Source organism: Phlebotomus argentipes, unplaced genomic scaffold (assembly GCF_947086385.1).
Source record: "Phlebotomus argentipes unplaced genomic scaffold, Phlebotomus argentipes genome assembly contig_2, whole genome shotgun sequence".
NCBI classification, from domain to species: domain Eukaryota; kingdom Metazoa; phylum Arthropoda; class Insecta; order Diptera; family Psychodidae; genus Phlebotomus; species Phlebotomus argentipes.
This window is the reverse complement of record NW_026776162.1, coordinates 5,919,234-5,938,415: the sequence shown is the minus strand read 5'-3', so window position 1 is coordinate 5,938,415 and position 19,182 is coordinate 5,919,234. Positions and strand designations below refer to the sequence as shown.

The 19,182-nt window shown below is 40.3% G+C and overlaps 1 protein-coding gene across 5 annotated transcripts in view; it reads right to left on the bottom strand.

The window, feature by feature from the left end:
* Positions 1-19,182, bottom strand: part of LOC132265433 (uncharacterized) — a 42,051-nt gene that overhangs the window by 9,154 nt on the left and 13,715 nt on the right. For 3 of the 5 annotated variants that reach the window (XM_059766117.1, XM_059766119.1, XM_059766120.1), the window contains exons 4-9: positions 5,922-6,109; positions 4,127-4,466; positions 3,347-3,595; positions 3,085-3,237; positions 2,605-2,735; positions 2,293-2,376 (exon numbers count right to left, since the gene is read on the bottom strand). In XM_059766117.1, the coding sequence (XP_059622100.1) occupies positions 2,293-2,376; positions 2,605-2,735; positions 3,085-3,237; positions 3,347-3,595; positions 4,127-4,466; positions 5,922-6,109 (1,145 nt within the window). The remainder of the gene's footprint in view (positions 1-2,292; positions 2,377-2,604; positions 2,736-3,084; positions 3,238-3,346; positions 3,596-4,126; positions 4,467-5,921; positions 6,110-19,182) is intronic. The other 2 variants (XM_059766121.1, XM_059766122.1) reach the window with 1 other exon arrangement.

The window sequence follows — 19,182 nt, the reverse complement described above, 5'->3', positions numbered from 1 at the left end:
AAAGAGTCACAAAGTTTTCGAATTCAATGTTTTAATACCACTCCCTTGCATTATAGTTTGTGTGTGTGGAAGGGAGAGAGTCGTTCAGTGTGTTTGCACTTTTGGGGGCTCTTTTTTCGGGGGGTTGGTTGGCGCATATATAGAGTGGCTCTATAGTGGAAAAAGTTTCGCCCAAATCTATTCTCGTGAGCGTGGGCGACAGTAAAACCAGAATACATTATTTATTGTGTTGTTCACTCGCCTTTCTGAGTGTTCTTGACTTAACATTCCATTGCACAAAATATAGATAATATCGCACAGTTAAAGTCCTCTGGGGAAATTTAATTTTCCGCGTGCTTTTGTCAGTCAATTGAGAGGGAAAAATTGGTTTCTTTTCTATTTCTGCTTCTACACCTGGTTGCATCTGCAAGAAATTGTTCTGAAGGCTGTCTGCAAAGTATCCAACATGTTTCCAGCATGTTTGATTGCTATGATTTATTGCTGTGATAAGGCAAATTTATTGATAAAGTGGCTTAAAACATCATAAACAATTCTTATTCGAAAACTTTGATGACGCCAATGGTTTGTGCACAGTGAAGAATTAGGCTTCTTGCGTGACATGCCGCGTCTTGACTCGAGAATGAAATATGGAAAGGGATGAAAAAATGGTGAAACAGTGAGAATAGTTGACACTTGGCTGCGATAAAAATTGCAGAAGTTGGTCAGCGCGAAACGTGCTTCTGCGAGCTGTTTGGTGTCACCGCAGGGCAAACAGTTAAAATCTCACTACGAGGGTTGGTTGGAGAGATAAACAGTGACTGGGAATGTATATATAAATTTTGTGCTATTCACCCGCCCATTTATCGCCCCCATCATCTCGCCATATCCTCCTCTTTGCGGCGACAACAATGCCAAGCGAGTGAGACACTCCTCAGTGTGCAACAATTCACAAGAAGCTCCCCAAAGATGAGTCTGAGAGCACAAGAGTGGATGTGTACACGTGGGGGTGGATCTGGGGACGGGATCTTGCCATTGCCGCAGAGACACAAATCTCTGTGATTCAATAATCATAAAGCAGAAGAGATCGAGGAGCGAGAGAGAGAGAGAGAAAAAAAGTCCTCAATAAACACGAGAATTCTCGTTGCTCTTGTAAATACTCTAAAGAATATAAAAAAAAACGCCAGAGAGAACCATAAAATGCTCTAGTTGTGAGCTCTGTCACATTGCAAAATAATCATTTGTTCAAACACGAGCCAATTTGGCGCCATAATTGATTTATTACGCTGCTCTCCATCTCCAACATCCACCACGAAAAAGACGTAGTCACCAAGTTGGCGCGTGGAAAATCATATTCTCATGCAAAGACTCTATGACATGTTCTCAGTGGAAATGGGCGGACAGCCTCCAAAACACTTCTCACAGACGTTTTACTTTCTTCACGGTTTCTTGGGTGCGCAAAAAATTACATACAATTCTCCACTTTGGATACATGTAATCACACGATTATGTATTTGCGACATATTTTCCTCTGGAATAAATATGTATTTTGGTTTTACCCGACTTTTCTTTGCCTATTGGATTTCTCAAATTTTCTCTCTAGTTTTCTATCAAATCTCTGATAATAAAACTGCGTTTTTTTGTACGTGAGAATGTTCTCTTCTTGTGTGTTCTTTTGTATGCTATACAAAATATATATATTGTTTGTGCTCATTTAAACTATTTGCAAATTGGTGTTGAGTTCGTTGAATGTAGCAATAGTTAGACGAACAGAGTTGAGAAAACTAATTGAATATGATAACCTAATTGTGAAACTGTGACATGAGTTCTGTTAGCATTATCCAATTAATCTCCAGAATCCCCATTTGTCTTGTAATTTTGCAAACAAATCTACAATCTAATACTCTATTTACAACAGATTTTATGTGCAGAATTTGCTGCTTTGCCGAATTTTCCACATCAAAGCAAGACCAATTCTGCAATCACCCTTCAACTCTGTTCGTTGCGAGAACATAAACAGAACATAAACTCACTATATGTTGTGCACTAAGAAAAAGAAAACAATATGCAAAGGAAATTAAATATATGTAAGTGTATTTATACTAAAAATGACTTACGGAAATAATAATTTTACCGATTAATCGTTCAAATTAAATTGCTGAATGTTGGCATGAGTGTTTGATATTGTGTGTGGGTGTATCTTGTGGTATTGTACGAGAGAACAAGATCGACGGCGAAGGGGTAAAATAGAGAGAGAGAAATGGGTTAATAACATTAGTTAGAGCTAAAAGATTGAGTAACCTGTGAATAGCATACCCGTTGTTGGAACCAAATTGGAGTAAACGCGATTTCAGGCCGCGTCTCGGAAGTGATCTGGGGCCGTCCGCCGAGCTCGAGGGCCTTCACGGGAGTGTGTGCATTTATTAAAGTCATATTTAGCTAAGCAAATGTCATTTCACATGGACTTATAAATAGGGGGGACTTCTCTGAAGTGCTTTAATTCTCAAAAATAAAAGACTAATTAAGGGTTATGATTTCGCTCATTTATGCGCTCAAATATACTTCCTCTTGCAACGCATTCGAAATTGATGAATTCTGTGGTATTATTATGGCCCAAAATAGACTCACTCAGCATTCGTTTCTGGCGTCGGTAGATCCCCAATTGTCGTCAGTGTCAGTGTGGACCAGTATAAGCTGCCCAGATATTTTCTTGTTAGCGTAGCATAATCTCCCGGACGGTAGGGATACACCCAATCACCCTGCAATTTATTGTGTTGACAGAAAATTAGCAGAGAAAAAAAAGTATATCGGCGACTGGCTTAGTTACACAATCGTATTAATGCTGACATAATGAATGGTAAATAATCAATTTTGTAGCATGGCACAAGCCTTTCTGTATATTTCATTTTTATTATTCTCCTTATCACTCTCTCCTCCTTACTTTTCCTCTCCGTCGCTCGCTGGGCATCATCAACCCAGCGCGCGATGATACAACCGACATGAACACATTTTATTGATTGAGAGCGAGAGAATTTTTAGAGCGGAAAAATGAGAAGTGCGAGATACTTGATTAAATTATCAGCACACACACAGAAGTCAAAAAATTACCTGAAATCCTTCCACTTCCGAGAGTAAAAAGTAGAAACACCCAAACCAATGCGCTAAAATCAACAAGATGTGAATTAAATTGACGACTCGCCACAAATTAGGCCAAACTGTTCTACTCTCGACGATGTAGTAAAATTTGATGGACCTATAAACCTGCGGAGAAGTATTTGCAAGAGAGAAATACATATTTGCATTATTCCGTGCAAGATAATAATAATAAAAACAGCCATTAGACTCCTGAGAGCCATTGCGGCTGTGTTACCTTGAAAAACCGTGGAAACCGCAAAAGAGGTTGTGTTCCGAATCTAATTTGTAACAGATCTAATGGTATTAAGGCTGCCAAATCGAGTAAAAATTCGCGCGATCTTATATAATGTTTCGCTAATTTCTTATCGTCGTACACCATCAATCCTTGCTCTAGATATCCTGTTCTCAGTTGAACAACTACGTCAAGTACAAATACAACGTCACTGATGCAATCACAGGCAAACCAGAAATTGGACGCAAGATCCTGCAAAAGAGGATTTACTTTACAATAATCCTTAATTAATTGATTGGACTATTTTGTGCGCAAAACCACTGAAAGGCATTTTGACAATGCGCGCAATTCTAGAATTATTTATGAACACGCGTATTAATGAAATGACTAACAGTGAAATGCGAACAATTGTTAATTGAAAATCCTCATTTCAATTTGCCTTTCATGAATAATAAAATAATAATCCAATGTATAGGCAAATAAACTTGTCGGTCAGATTTGTCAGTTATTTTGCATTTGCACATAAATCGTTTCGTAAACAAGTTGTACCATTGGTTGTATAGTGTTATTAGCTGAAAATTAAATTAATAACCATGTATAATCGATGTTCATGACATTCTGACAATCGCAATTGGCAAAAAGCCTCTGACTTTCAGCTTGTTTTGCGTTATTTACAGTGGAAAAGAGACACACAATGTGGGAGAAAAAACACATAGATTTTCTTCTCCCGCAGCCACAAATGCACATGTATGTGGGAATGAAAGAAGGTCAAGCATATCTTACCTGAAGTTCTGGGAAACTCTGACGCACAATGAGCGCCCACAGATTGTATAAGACACAAAATGTTAGCACCATCAGCCAATGGAAGTAGAAATTCTCATCCGGATTGACTACACTTTTCCGCTTTTGGATGTATCTCTTTCGCCTCTTGAGACACTTATCCTGCTCCCCTGTCGCCCCTTCGGAGCCAGTGTCCTCGACAGTCTCCTGCGCCTCTGGTATTTGACGTGTGGAGAATCGCTTGAGGAAGGAGTCCTCCCGCTTCAGCGGCGGCTTCTTCTGGATGGCCGATGACAACTGGACAGTTGTTCTCAATTTCATCCATCGTTGATTCGACTTGGTTCTGTTGTGACGAATAACATGGATATTCCTTTAGTCCCATCGATTATCCATCACAAGGTATTAGGCACTCTAAGCGAGACATATTTCACCGTCAGTGATTCTCAAAGACAGCCAAAATCTCTCAACACGACACCAAAATAGAAGGTCATACGAGTCTCAGGAAGTGTTTTTTTTTATCCAATCCAATATCATTTCTTCACATACCAACTCTCACTGTGAGATGTTAATTTGCTTTAAAGACCATGCCATACGAGCTCACACGAAGGATCATTGCGTTAATCTGCATAATTCATATAGGCATTTCTCAAGATATATATATAGAAAACATTGTTAGTTGACATACTATAGAGGTCAGGGAGACACACTGACAGACACTAAGTTTTTCTGCAGACAGAGAGAGAGAGAGAGAGAGAGACAGAAAGAGAGCATAATCCCAGTGATATCCTCTATGTTTATTTAAAATTACTCTCATTGAACATGAACACGAAGACAATAGAGAAGGAGAGTTGAGAAGAGCAAAAGGAAAAATAGAACGTAACATTGAACGAGCTTCAGAATAACAATCGCTGGCATTAAAAAGTATATAATGTACTTTTGTTATGTAAGATTCTGCAAAGAGGTCAAGACCCAAGTATGTCTCTTTTTATTTTCCTCCATGTATATATATATATATCGATATCTACCACAGGAATTCAAGAGAGTGAGTGAGAGAAGTGAGGACAGAGTGAATTGGAGACGACAGAGAGTTTAGGAGGTCAGTGGGTGACTTACAGGATATCTGGGCAATTTGTTGATTAAATTACGTTTAAAATCTATGCGAAATAGTCATGCCATGTCACAGACAGAGACAATGATACACCCATTGAAATAGAGACAGTGACAAATACACACGTTATCATTGACAATATTGGCCTCTTGCCATGCCTTCGGACTATTCTGAAAGTTCACATCCCTTTTGATCTTTCGCAGGGAGCAATAATATGCTACAACGGCCTTCACATTCTTCCACCTCTGAGAGCCAGAAGTGGCTCCTGGAGGCTTAGGCCCATCATCGTTTTCCACATCGGCGTCGTCATACACGGCACACCGTCCGGAAAAGCGACTACAGGAGCCGTCGTTGGAGTCTTCGGACTGGTACCGCGGGAAATGGCGACGACGACGGTTATCCTCCATTATCGTGTCGAGGCTGGAGCGCGACTGGTGTGACGCGAAGGATGAGGATCTAGCGAGGTGGCGACAACTAAAATTGGACCTTTTTGCACGAATTTTAGTGGCGATCTTAACATTACCCTCAACACACTGTCGCGCGGGCAGATTTGCTTATGCTTAAGGAGGATATCTTTTGTACACATGTTAAATACACTATTATCCAATTTTCTCCAGGGACTTGCTCAACAAGGTGTTAATGAAAAGTCTGGGGAGTACATAAGGGGAATCACTGCACTTGAATGCTCACCGTTGTCCCGGACTTTTGCAGTCTGAAGACGCCGCATTGCTGGAGTCCTCCTCGTCTTCGCGCGAGGTGGCATTGGACTCTGTCCTCGCGATTCCGGGCGAGGTGATTGCATCAGGCGGACTCAGAGTGCTACTCGTGCCCTGACAAATTGCAGCTGTTCCACTCAACTGGACATCTGTGGGCTCCATCTGAAAGATATGCAACAATACGCCATCAGAGAGATGATGATAATTATGCTCAACATATTCTGCACTCTCACAGTGAATGTGCAAAAAGGAGAGGAAAATGTTCCTCTTCTTTTTGCAATTTAATGGCATTTGGCTAAATCTTTGTCTCGAAGAGATGAATATCACATCAATTCTTCTTCAGCATTACAATCATCGTCATAGCATGAGATTTCGCATTGTGAGCTCTTGAGAAAGGCTAAGACGAAAAAAAAATTATCATTTGCCAAGCATCTCTGAGCAACTTCCACTTGTCGTTTATGGACCAATTAAGAAAGCTCGGTCATGAGTTTCCACCACTGCCGAGATTCTTTGCATGGAAGATGAAAAACATTTTCATATTTCGACTCTCATGGCTTTCGCGCCAAGCTTGGCGCGAACTGGATGGAGTGAAAGAGATGGATTACATGGTTTTGGCGAAGCACAAGACATATCGACGGAGATGTATATCTTTTTCTGCTCTGCATGAACCCATCTTATGAGATATGAGCCATAATGATCTCGTGTTCTCTCTGCTATTCAGATAGGGAGTAATTTGTGTGCTTTTGGGGCTCCTCAAGACACACATATTTCACATACCAACCAAACGGGGAGGAAATTAAAATGAAATTACTCGCAAAACACCAAATCACTCTTAGCATCCGCTCACCCCATCCCTCTCGGACACGCGCCACACTACAAATTTACCCCCCTCAGAAATATAAAGCTCCATCCGCCAAATTTATACCCGGCGAGGAAAGTGGCCAATTTATCTGCTGACATCATGAAGTTGGGAAAAAAGTCATTTACTGCAGAAGCACTCTGTCACTGTTGGTGGAACTTGGTCTATGCAAAACAGTGCTCTCTGGGTGGAGAGTTGCAGTTTGGGGATGAAATGGAAAATCATTATGAATATTAAATTAAATTTCAAAGTTAAAACCTCCCTCACTCTGATCCCATTAAAGCTACACAACTCGACGGAGCGTTCTTTTCCCCTGATGGAGAATTTAATTTCGCTGAATGGTAATTTCCATCCAGCATTCTGGGCCAAAGAAGACACTCCAAGTGCGCACGTGTGGGCCTCACATATAGGCCCATTGGGAGCGAAGAGAGACACAGACTGCCAATGGATAAAAGTTGAAAGAAGCAAAACCGCGAAAATTTGCATTAATTTATTTTCATTTCACTAATCAAAAATTCATTTTCACCAGTCATCCTCTTCAAATACACCTCTCTTCGCATGTTTCTCGCTGGCGGGCTGACAAGGAAATTTCCCGCCACTTTTGTACACTTAAATACCGCGCGCGCGGCGACGGGGGAAAAAAGCCTCCAGTGTGAAAAACAGACACGAAGAGGAAAAGACCCATTTTCAATTTTCATCATTAAATTTTATTTGAACATCCCACTGTCTCTCACACCGGCGAGGCGAAAGTGTCATGATTGTGATAGCATTTCTCTCTCTTCGCTCGGACTCCCTTCATCCTGCACCCCTTGAGAGCCTCGAAAGTCGTTCCATTGAGATTTTCCCCTCTCCCAATCAATACTGAGCGTGTTGATTTTCCCTTATCTCCACCCTCAGTAATACCCACTTGGACTTTGCCGCTCAGAGGATTCTCTAACTTTATTATCTCTTGGCGTTCTGGGAGTGAAAACACGCGCGATGAAGAGCAAAACATCGGCCTAAAGAAACATCTTCGTATAGTTTCCCTTGTCTTCCTCCCCCAAAACAGATACACACACTTGTCATCCCACAACTTCTAAAAGAAACCTCAAAAACCCATATAAAAGTATGCGGAAAATGTGAGTGAAGGTGAATTCTTCCCGTCGGCAGGTTAGGCGGAAAAGTCTCCTCTCATCTCTTATATTTCACGCGAAAAGCGCCCTTTTTTGCCCACCCATGAAACGCCAAGTCATTTAGTCATCCAGGGGAGACACCAAGCCTCAGGAGGGCGCTTGACTAACTGTTGATGATGAAAATTAGAATAACGCGTGGCGGTGAAATGGCACAAGTCCTGGCACAAGTCCTGGCGGTTTGTGGCCTTCGAGTGGCACGACTAACTTTGACACGAGCACTGATGGTGGAAAATAAATTATGCCCACCAACATACTCTATCTGTCTCAGCACAATTTTTTTCTACAATATTACAAGCTCATCATAAGACATCCACTGATGGGGAATCAGTGAAATTTTTCAGCAGCGCGTAAAGTCAGCAGAAGTCTCATTGTTCCTTCGCATTGATAAAACAATTTATCTTGCGAAAGAAGCAGAGGAAAAAGTTCAGCGATGGAAGATTAACTGAGCGAGATATGTACCTCAAAATTCCTCCATTTCCATCCAACATTAATCCACTCATGTTTATGGCACAACTGGCAAATATCACCCGAGCCATGACTGCCACAAGAGAGAGAGAGAGTAATTGGAGAAGAGGATTTGGATGGGAGAATTAAAAATCAAACTTTAATGCCACAATAAGGGATTAGGAAGGAGAAATCCGGGAGAGCAAGTTGATACGCAGTGTGGTGAAGATTATGTTGTATCACTTGAGGATCAAGCAAGTTCAAGACAACCATTATATACGCCAACTCTCGCCTACTTACTGACCAATATATCCAAAGTGCCTTTCAGACATCGCAATTTGTGCTTCAACCGCATGGCAAAGAAGTGAATGGATGTGGCATTAATTTCACTAAGAGGAGCCACTTGACAGTGTCCCCGAAACTCCGCTGGATCCTTTTGTTCGTGTCCTCCATCAAAAATTATGCCAGGTGGCAGCTGAGACGAGCCTCTGGAGTGGCGAATCGCATTATGTGGTGGAATACATCACCAGAAAATACACTTTTTCACGCGTCATGTGCTGTAATATCATTTTAACCCAGTGATCACAAATGACGAAGGCCACACTCACAAAATAACTCTCTAATCTTATTTGCAACACCCGCATTCACAGACTATGTGTATGCTCGCCCACCCCAAGCCAGAGAGAAGGGGAACGAATGCTGGGGGTTCGGTGGAGTGGATGAAAGTCAGTGGTGGTTCGCAGGCTTTGTGCGTGTGAACAAAATATATGGGTATTTATGTCCCAAGTGAGTTGAGTTCATTTGATGTGTGAATAACAGTCTCTCCGCTGCTTCGTCTTCGCCAATCCACTCTTCCCCATCTCGACATTGAGATTCATGCGGAAATAAACGATTACCCAAAATGTTCGAGTAACGTTTTCATTCAATTTTGATTCTCACATACGCCCTGGCGCACCCATTAAAGCGCCACCCCATCAGTTGGGCCCAAAATCGGAATTCGAATGGGAATTCCGATGGATGCCCAAGTGAATATCATGTACAGAACTTTATAGTTAAATGTGCCAACGGCAGACCGCCGAAGAATGCCGTATTTATCGATTTTGGCACTGTTCAGTTCATTTGACTGATACTGTCTAGCATTTTTGCCACAAAACGGATTTAAAAATATGATTTAAATACAAGAAGTTCGTTTGATATTTTCTCACAAAATCTGTATATTTCTATGACAGCGACACATTCTCCAAAGTATGCAAATTATTTATTTTGCCAGTTTTGAGGAGACGAAGAAAATAAATGTGCCGCACATTTGTTAGCCTTTTTCCTCTCTCCAAAGAGTGGGAAGTGCGGCGTGGGAGTCACAAGGAAATAAACATAAATAGGATTTTTCTCTGGCCTAGAGTGCTTCTCGTAAAAGTCCTCGTTTATCTGAAATTAAAATTTCCACCCCGAGATGTTTTCCCTGCGATAGTGAAGTGAAATTCTTAGCTATTCAATAAAATATCCAAAAGGCAAAATCCATTGGTGATTATCTTTGGCATTTTCTGAATAATTACAAATTCATAAAATTGCGCAAATTTCCTTCTCAGAATTTTTTTTCTTTCTCTCTCTCTCTCTCTCTGTCTTTGTTTGCGTGGTGGGAACTTTTCATAGCTGCAAAATGGAAAGTTGTAAAGAAAATGACTTCACAGACAAATTCTTCTGGTGATAAAACAAATCAAAAGGTGAATTTGAAAAGAGAAACATTTCTCCTCACACGTCACATACAATTTTCCCACCAGACATGGATGTAACTGTCAGGAGATGAGGTAACGAAAAATCTTCAACAATTTTTCACATCTTTTTGCGTGCTTTTCTCCCTCCGCCCTCGCCTTGTGGCATAAGTGGAAATGTTGGGATATTTTTTGCCAAATAAATTACATGGGAGTTTTGCAAACTGTGGACTTTTCTTGCAAGTGAAAAATTGAGTGAATTATGCAAGTGTCGTTATTATCCTGCCGTCAGATCAAATTTACGGGCGGAGACGCAAAACAAGACAAGAACGAGAACTTTATGAATACTTCACCAGCACTGGCTGCTCCGTGTTGGCTTTCTAGAATAAGCAGCACCATAAATTGAACAATAAAAAGGAATAATTCAATTTGAAAATAACCCCTGTGAAAACATAAATGTTTCATTCATTTCCGACATTGCCATTTAATATGTAATGAAATATCGCGTATTGCGCTGTGATCACTCAATTGTAAAGTGTTTGAGCTTTCCTGCCAGTATTTTGGCGTAATTTGTCGATTTTACGAACAAATATTCACATCTGCAATTCAAAAGAGTAATTATAGTTTGGAATGATTTTGAATACCAACCGGAGAAAATGCAATTTTCTCCCTCATTCTTGTATAATTTCACATCATTTATGAACACAATTATTCCTTGCTAAGATTGTAATTAGAAAACTTTTCTGTCATTTCTGCGAGTCACTTAAAAGATAATAGCTGATTTACTGGGAATTTAATTTATGACAAAGAACCAAGATGGAATCATATAAAATTTAATAAAATAACACTTTAAGTGAAATGCAGTATGGAATAAAATGATCATTTCGCCAATTTGTCCATTTCTGGGCCAATTGAGGCGAGAAATAGCTTATCTCCCGCGGTAGATGTTAAATGCGCTTTTAATTGTATCGTATTGTTGTGTGTTTTTTCCGCTGTTTGCACTCCAATCGCTCGTAATTAATTGAGCCAAGTAGAATTTTGCCCATATAGTATTTATTGCTGCAGAAAATCGATTCGAGGGGAGAATGAATAAAAACGTCTGATGGATAAATGAGCGCCTCCCATACCACCGATCCATGACATCATCCCGGGCAAAGAAGCAACAATAATCATGGGAAAACCCGGGGAAAAACTTTGGTGGAAATCTCTCTTGACTCTCTCCCTCACTCGGCATTCAGAAGAGGGACACTCAAGTCGTGTGTGATTCCTCGGTTGGGTTAATATTGCGTCGCTGTGGCGAAGAGAAAGCGCGCATCATCCCCCAACGGCAAACACAGAGTGTATAGAAAGTAGCGGCGTTAATTAAAGTGCCACTCAATGAGTCTTTGGCAAGACGTCAGGGTCAAGACTTCTTCCAGCATCTCTCTATTCTCGTTGCTACACTTGAAGCTCACTCCCCCCTTTTTTGCCCCCCCCAATGCCACATCCACACCTCCGAAAAAAGGCAGTACAATAGTAAGAAGTTCAATTCAACATCACCCAGAAACGCCGTTCTCGCCAGTATCTGGCAATTTCCCTGCTTGTTCTTCCATCCCCAACGTCAGGGTGTAACTCTAGGCGGCCTTAACATTTATTTCATTCGCATTTATCTACTTTATATACACTCCAATAGTCACATTGTCCAAAATTGTCTCTCCGGATGGTATCGCGTGGGCGTGGAAAATGTATGCGCGATAGAATTTATAGTTTGTCATTTTTCTACGCTCAACACCATATGTTCCAGCGTCCTTTTCCCCAACGTTGGCCCACTAAATGCCGAGGCCTATCTCCTATGTCAGGGCGCTATTTGGGTCTGACGATAGTCCGGGGATCAGATGAAGCACTTTCGGCTAATTTATATTCCATGCTAAGAGGGCAATCATTCACACATCTTGAGATAGGTTCTCGGGATGTTATTGTTCCAGGCGAGGGTCAAATTTCTCCGAGGGTTAACTCTTATACAAATTGACCACACACAATCTCTAAATCCACGAGGAAACAGTTTCAAACTGATGCCATTTTGGCTATTCACTTAATGATTGATCCTGAAATATTTATGATTAATTGCATGCGGAGAATTATGGCACTAAATCGAGCAATTTTCCCACTCAAACGAGGAATGTTAAAAATGTGTTATAATAGTTTAAAACAGTCTTTCCTATTCTGAGTTACACATGTAAGATTTAAATGGCGGTTGTATAAAAAGAACTTCACTAGTTGTGTTAAAAAATTCACCACGTGTGTTAAACAATTCACCACTTGTGTTAAAATATGAATTTCAAGCATGAACATGAAAAATTCTAGTTGTATTTTAAAAATTATGGTGAATTTCACAATTTCTCTCCTATTCCACAAAGGGGTGTTTTTTCCTTAATCATTTGTCATGTTAAACTTTTACACATTTGAATTGTAACATTCCTCAATTTTAGTGCGAATCACCCGAAAAGTTGCTAAAGGAGCAGAAAATTACATATGTACACATGTCTCTCGGCGTGTCATAAATCAATTCTGAACTCCTTAAGCAAATTCACGAGAATGTTTGTCGAATCTATTTATCTGCGTGTTTGCAGCCGAGGTTGAAAGTTGAAAAACACTGTGGCGAAAATTTTCCACATACATACATATATCTGACACGGACACGTAAGTGGTCGTGAGATATGCGATAAATAATAGAGAAAGAAATCTAATAAAATTTATATGGTGGAGCGGAGGGAAGTTAAGGAGGGTGGCAGGCGCACACGTGATGTGGAATAAATGACGACGCTGGCCAATATTTTATTATATGAATACGAGCCAGATTTGAGCGCCATGTGATGAAGTGAAGAGAGATGTTCGTGCATTGAATGTGCGAGAGCATCATGTTTCATTTATTGAGGGTGTGCTAGGGTTGTACTACCTGAGGAACATTGATATCTACAGCATATTTGAGAGGTTGGAGAATGGCTGTGGCGAAGAATCTCGCCCCCCGAACCCCCAAGATTTCGTATACTATTCAGGAACACGCTCCCTCATGATTACATATACGCAGCGGCAAAATTACTCACATAATGCTAGATATACACAAATTGTACATAAAATGTTATAAAACATTTCACATTCCACGCTTCGCTCTGCGATGATAAAATTCATCCTCGAGACAAGTCTTCGCCAATCCATCGCGGAGGAAAAGTTGGAGCACAGCCTCTGCTTGAGAGTGAGTGCGAAGGAGAGAAAGTGATCCACCGCCGCTGTTGTTTGATATGGCATGAAGAAAGAGAAAGTGTGCTTGGGAAAAGGCAAATTCCTAGTGGAGGTGGGCAAAAGGAAAGATGTTGAATCTGTTTTGCTTCAACTTTCTTGGGACTATGTAAGTTTGCTGCTTATTCATCAGTACACGTTGTTGTTGCCGCGTCGACGTCTTCACCGAAAAGTGTGTGTAGCATTCTTTCTCCTCTTCCAGCCATTTCCCTGCCCATTCATTCGAATCACATACAAGCCACCCCCTCACAGTGCCATTTATCGATCTGGGGTGGAATTACTTCGGGGGCAGCAACACTCAGGCATCCGACATTCGCCCACCCCGCTCGGGCCGAGCTCCAATACAAGAAAACTATGTATACGAATGAAGTGTGATGATGATGACGATGGTAAAGAGTGAATTACAGTTTCCACGACATGCGGACATTGGGAAGAAGGCCAAATCCACACTCACAGCCCAGCCCGACGTGAGTTTATCCAATCAATGAACTGAACTTCCTTCCGCTCTCATCCTCACACGCAACATCACGACTCTCTTCGCGCTTTGAACTTTACACACACGCACGAGAATGAATGATTCCAAAGGTGGAGAACAACAGAAAGGAAACTAATGAAAATTTCATCTCGTAGAAAATCCTGATAAATTTTTCTCTGCTGCTCATCAAATTCCTCATTCTCTGACTCCAAGGAGTGGGAAATGAAATAAATTTTCCCAAATGAGGTCAGGAGAAAAAAGAATAATATTTCCAAATATCATTTTATTCATCACTCAAAGTTAAATGAAGTCATTTCTTAACCAGGATTTAAATTCAATTTTTCAATCTACAACGCAGGATTTCAACAAAATTGCCAAGATAAACATGGATTAAAGTTATTAACATTATTCAGCTTTTTGTCGACAAACTTGTTGTTCACGGAAAGTTTTAAAAATTACTATAAAATCTCATATTCTTATCTCAGAAACAACAAGACGACAAAAGGTAGATAAAAGATTTGTAATTTCAGTAGTTTACCTGCGGATTTTCTTCAGTACAACATCCGCTTTTTACAGACAAGAAACACGATATGAGTTGTTGTGAAGAGGAAACTTTTTTCATTGCAGAAATAGTTAATTCAAAAATTTATCAAGCTTATGAAGATAAATGCGCCGTAATAGTGTTTTCCATCTTACCCAGCTCAGGTGAGTGTTATTCGGAAGAGAAATGCTGAAAGCTCTTCCTTGGCAAGTATTAAAAGCCAGTGAAGAGAAAAAAAAACGAGATGCAATAAACAAAAGTTTCATACCATCTTCTTCGCCTATTCTCATCTCTGCCGCACTTGAGACATTTGCAACGTTATAATGAAATTGGTGTGGAAATTGGAGAGAGTTTGGTAATGGAGAATATGAGCTGTGCACATCTTCTGTCTCTCCAGTTGTTACTCCTCGAGATAAACACAGATGCAATTGGACAACAATCAAGAAATGCGAAGGAAACTATGTTAATTTTGCGAAAGTGTCTCAATGTCAGTTGAGCTGAGAAGTGAAGGAAATGTTGAACAAATACGATGAGATTAAAATTCATGTTTTATGAGAAAATCGTGTAGAATTTTGATTATACAAAATGAAAAGTCGTGTCATGTTATGCAGAAAATCAGCCTGAAGGAGAATTTTTCATAACTGTGTAATATTTCCTCTCATCAATATTGAATGCCATTTTCTCGCTCTTCACATATTCGTCAATTGATTTCCCTTTTTCCCCGCCATAAATAATATATGAACTGGGGAGAGTCTCAAGTGAAACCATAACTGATCTTGTAATGCAATATTCTTCGTCACAATTCGCGCCTCTTCCCAATAAACAAGCAAATTATTGTTCAATAATATCAATTTGCTATGTACATTGTGCTAACGCTAACATCGTATTCATCAAACGTGACTTTTCCTCTTCCGCCTATAAAATACGATTATGAATAAAAGCTAAATGCAATATATCGCAAAGAGTGGTAATTTTACATTTTATTGCCTCACCACATACACTCAATACATCCGCTCGCAACGTGCGTGCATTATAGTGTAATTAATGTTTACTTTTATGTGAAAATGTGTTGTGGGCAGATAGAAATTGAATTCAATATGAAATCCTGGAAGATTCCACCAACGAATATCCTTCCAATTTGACGCTGCCACATGGGGAAAAGGCGTAATATGAAATTATTTGAAAGGAAACCAGTTCTTTTGCGTCTTTTCAGCTCGATAAAAATCTGATAGAATAGGAAATTTCAACAATATGCATAATACTCGATGAAAGGAGGAAGAAAAATGGATATGGAGATAGGGAAAATCCTCCATTGAAGCGTAAATTCCAATTTTATCACTCGCATGTTATTATTGTACAAGGACTTTTATCACACGGATAAGAGTCGTCGTATAATGGAAAAAGTTAAATACTTAATTACAAAATTTTCAATAACAAAGTGAATTAATAGAAAAAATTCCCCAAGGACTAGATTTTCTCCATCAACTCGAAGAAATTGCCTCAGATAGTGACGCAATCAATACAGCCGGGACAGACAGAAGACACAGCGGAATTGCGATGAAACAAAACAAAACAGGCAAGCAAGAAACTTTTCACAATATCATCTTGAAATGTCCTCGTTGGATGCTGTGCCAGTCAGAAAAACTATGCCACTGAATAACACCCACGCAATGATAAACGACATAGTTTTCCTTCTCTCCGAACTACACCCATTCAGGTTTAGCGTCTGACTCCGCAGTATATACACAATCACAGGACCTGCGCCCAATGAGAAAAGCTCTACTCCTGCCTTCATAGAGTGGTGCTTAAGACAAGGAGAGTGACTTGACTCCTCAAATTCAGCTCAATTTAGCAATTTTGCTGCAAATTGTGCAAATGGATGAACTTCTCTGGCTTGTAGCTTTCATTAAAACTTCCAAAATGGTCCATTCTCAAGTGTTTGCTAATGGGATAAGGTGCACCAAAGGATTCAATTTGAAAGTTTCATCTGCAAAAGAATAAGCCAAGAGAGTTACACATTGCAGTACAAGTGCAATCGGGAGCTTTGGCCGTAAAACCCACGCAGCTTCTCTGTAAATTGAATAATAAAAACTTTTTCACCATCTTGAGGCTGCAATTAACTCTCCCAGAACATGAAGCTTTAGCGGAGTTAGTGCGGTTTTAAACTGAGGCAATACAGGACAATTTCCATTGCGAAATACTCCCAGAGATACAAAGAAAACCATAAAATATATCGTATTTCATCAAATTAAAAATGTATGCCACTCGCTTACCACTCGCACATCCCATTTTTCAACCTCGCGCGCACCTTAGCAGAAACCACAAAAGCTTTTTTTCTCATGAAACTCTCTGGGATTTTTCTTTTTCTGCTACAGCACGAACACTTTTCCAAACGCAACCCTGGCAAAGTGATGTGTCAGTTGAACTGATGCCGCTCACAAAAACTCCTTCTTCACATATTTCCGTGTAGCCCTTTTAGATATAATGGCATTTTATCTCGTGGGAAAAAGGCACCGCGGAGAGCATGTGTGATCATCGCTGAGAGTGCATTTGCAGATAATAAATTCCACTGATTGATAGTGAAGGATTCCTAAGGAGGTGGGCGAGGAGAGAGAGCAATTTCCCCAACGCTGTGGATGCGTATTGAGACGACGGCGAAGGAGCACGTCTTTCTTGTTACTGGTTCAGCACAGAAACACGGCGCCGAATATTTGTATCTGTCTCAACTTGGCTCATGCTCCATGAGCGATTCGACGAGACTCAGCGACAGACGCGGAGCGCGAGGGTGGCTAAGAATTGCTAAAATCAGTTGTATAAATAAATTTCCATATTCAATTTCAGGTCACTTGCGAGATTCACAGCGCTAAATCCACTTAAATCATTCTCAGCTCCGCAATGGAATTAATATCGCGCTCAATTCAAAACACTGGCGAGCACGAAAAAATCTCTCTCTCTCTCTCTACAGAAATTGACCATGTATAGCATAATGCTTGATTTTAAGTGATGTGCTTGTTTGTTGTGGGATCACCGAATGAGCGAGCAGACAGTGAAGAAGTGATGGCAAAAGCATATAAATGCGTTTGGGTTTGCTTCAAATTTTATACTCAAAAGCACATACTCGAGTGTGGGCAATAAAACCCAGAGAAATCTCGGGTATTTATCTTATGTAAATCATATATATGTGCCCTCTTATTGGGCTTATAGAAATCCGCACAACCGCAATACTATAGGAGTAGCAGAATGCGGACCGCACATATGAAATTCCAGAGCCCATCGTTCAATTTTTCTTAAAGACCGCGGCGCGTTTGTAGATATCGGCATAATGATGGGCCGAAATGAGATGACAAGTGCGAATGGTGGAGCTAAATAATACTAGAGACATCAGTCAAACTAAATTGATTCGTTTTATGGACTATAAGAGACATCATAAAGAGGAGAATTATTGTCCGATTCACAATCTGCAAATAGGATTCGCGTGGCACCAGTAAAAGGCGTCTCTCGACCATTTTTCTACACATCCATTTACTATCGAATCTGTCCTGGAATATCGAATATATATTTTCGCCAGATTTCGCCTCGAGGGACTGATTTTACCCCCAAACATATCACTCAAGCTTTCATTCTATAATATCTCCGCATTCTCCTCTAGGGCTTTGTTGAAGATTTCCTCCTCCACTTCATCTTCCTCACCGTCTCAAGACCCTATTTTCGTAAAGCCTAAACTTCAAACATAGTTTCAATTACTGGGACTATTTGCAATTTCTTGTCGGTACTGGATTTTGGGGTCAAACCCAAATTCCCATTAGACTTTTTGCATTTTTTTCTGTAAGGCGTAAAATTTGATTTTCATCCCTTGTGTCAAAACCATAAAACCCGATTTTATCTTGCGCCTCACACACTTATCAAGTGATTCACAAGAGGAGCCAAAAAAGGGAGCAACTCAATTACATATTATATACACATGTTGTACAATAATCTGACATATCAAATCGGAAATGCACATAAAAAGTCTCATTTAAAGCACCGAAACCCCTTTAGTTGATTCTATTGAATGGTATAAGAGATATGGAAAATAGAAAAATTGATGGGAGAAATATTTCCTCCCCCGTTTTGTTTCATTCGCAGTATTCTTCCCATAATTTTCGCTTAATAACCGCCCATAGGCGATTGCTAATCTCCCAGAGCTCCAGTTTTTACTAAAAGGCTTGCAGTGAAAGCGCTATTTTGCAAATCTCCATGAGCACGACTCCCCTGAGAGAGCCAAAGGATTACAGGCGTGACACATCAGATGTGAACTGTGTACTAATTTCTTACAAATTCGCACTTAATTAACCCGAACCGCACACATGGAAATTGCTCACCGCTCACACCCACTTTTAATTGCATGTACATTGATAACTCCCGGCGGAACAAGTTGGGGTAATTTTCTGCCAGAAGGACTGAGTTGGTGAAAAATTCGCAGAATGGAAGTGTGGTAAATATCTGTGTCACATGCGACTGTGCCGTGTGACACGTCTGACTGTTTGATGTGGTCCTTCATGTAATTTTCATAATGATTCGACCACACAATATCCCATCCGCAAACGCATGTAATGCCCTCGTTCTGCACGACGTGTCGTATAATTTACCACCAATATTTTATAGATGATTTTGTAATTTCTTTCGAGTGCCATATATTCTCCCTTGAACCCGTGTTGTTGTCGTTTCCGAGGATACTCTCCATTTTCCTTTTCATACCCAAACATAAAAAGCCACTTTT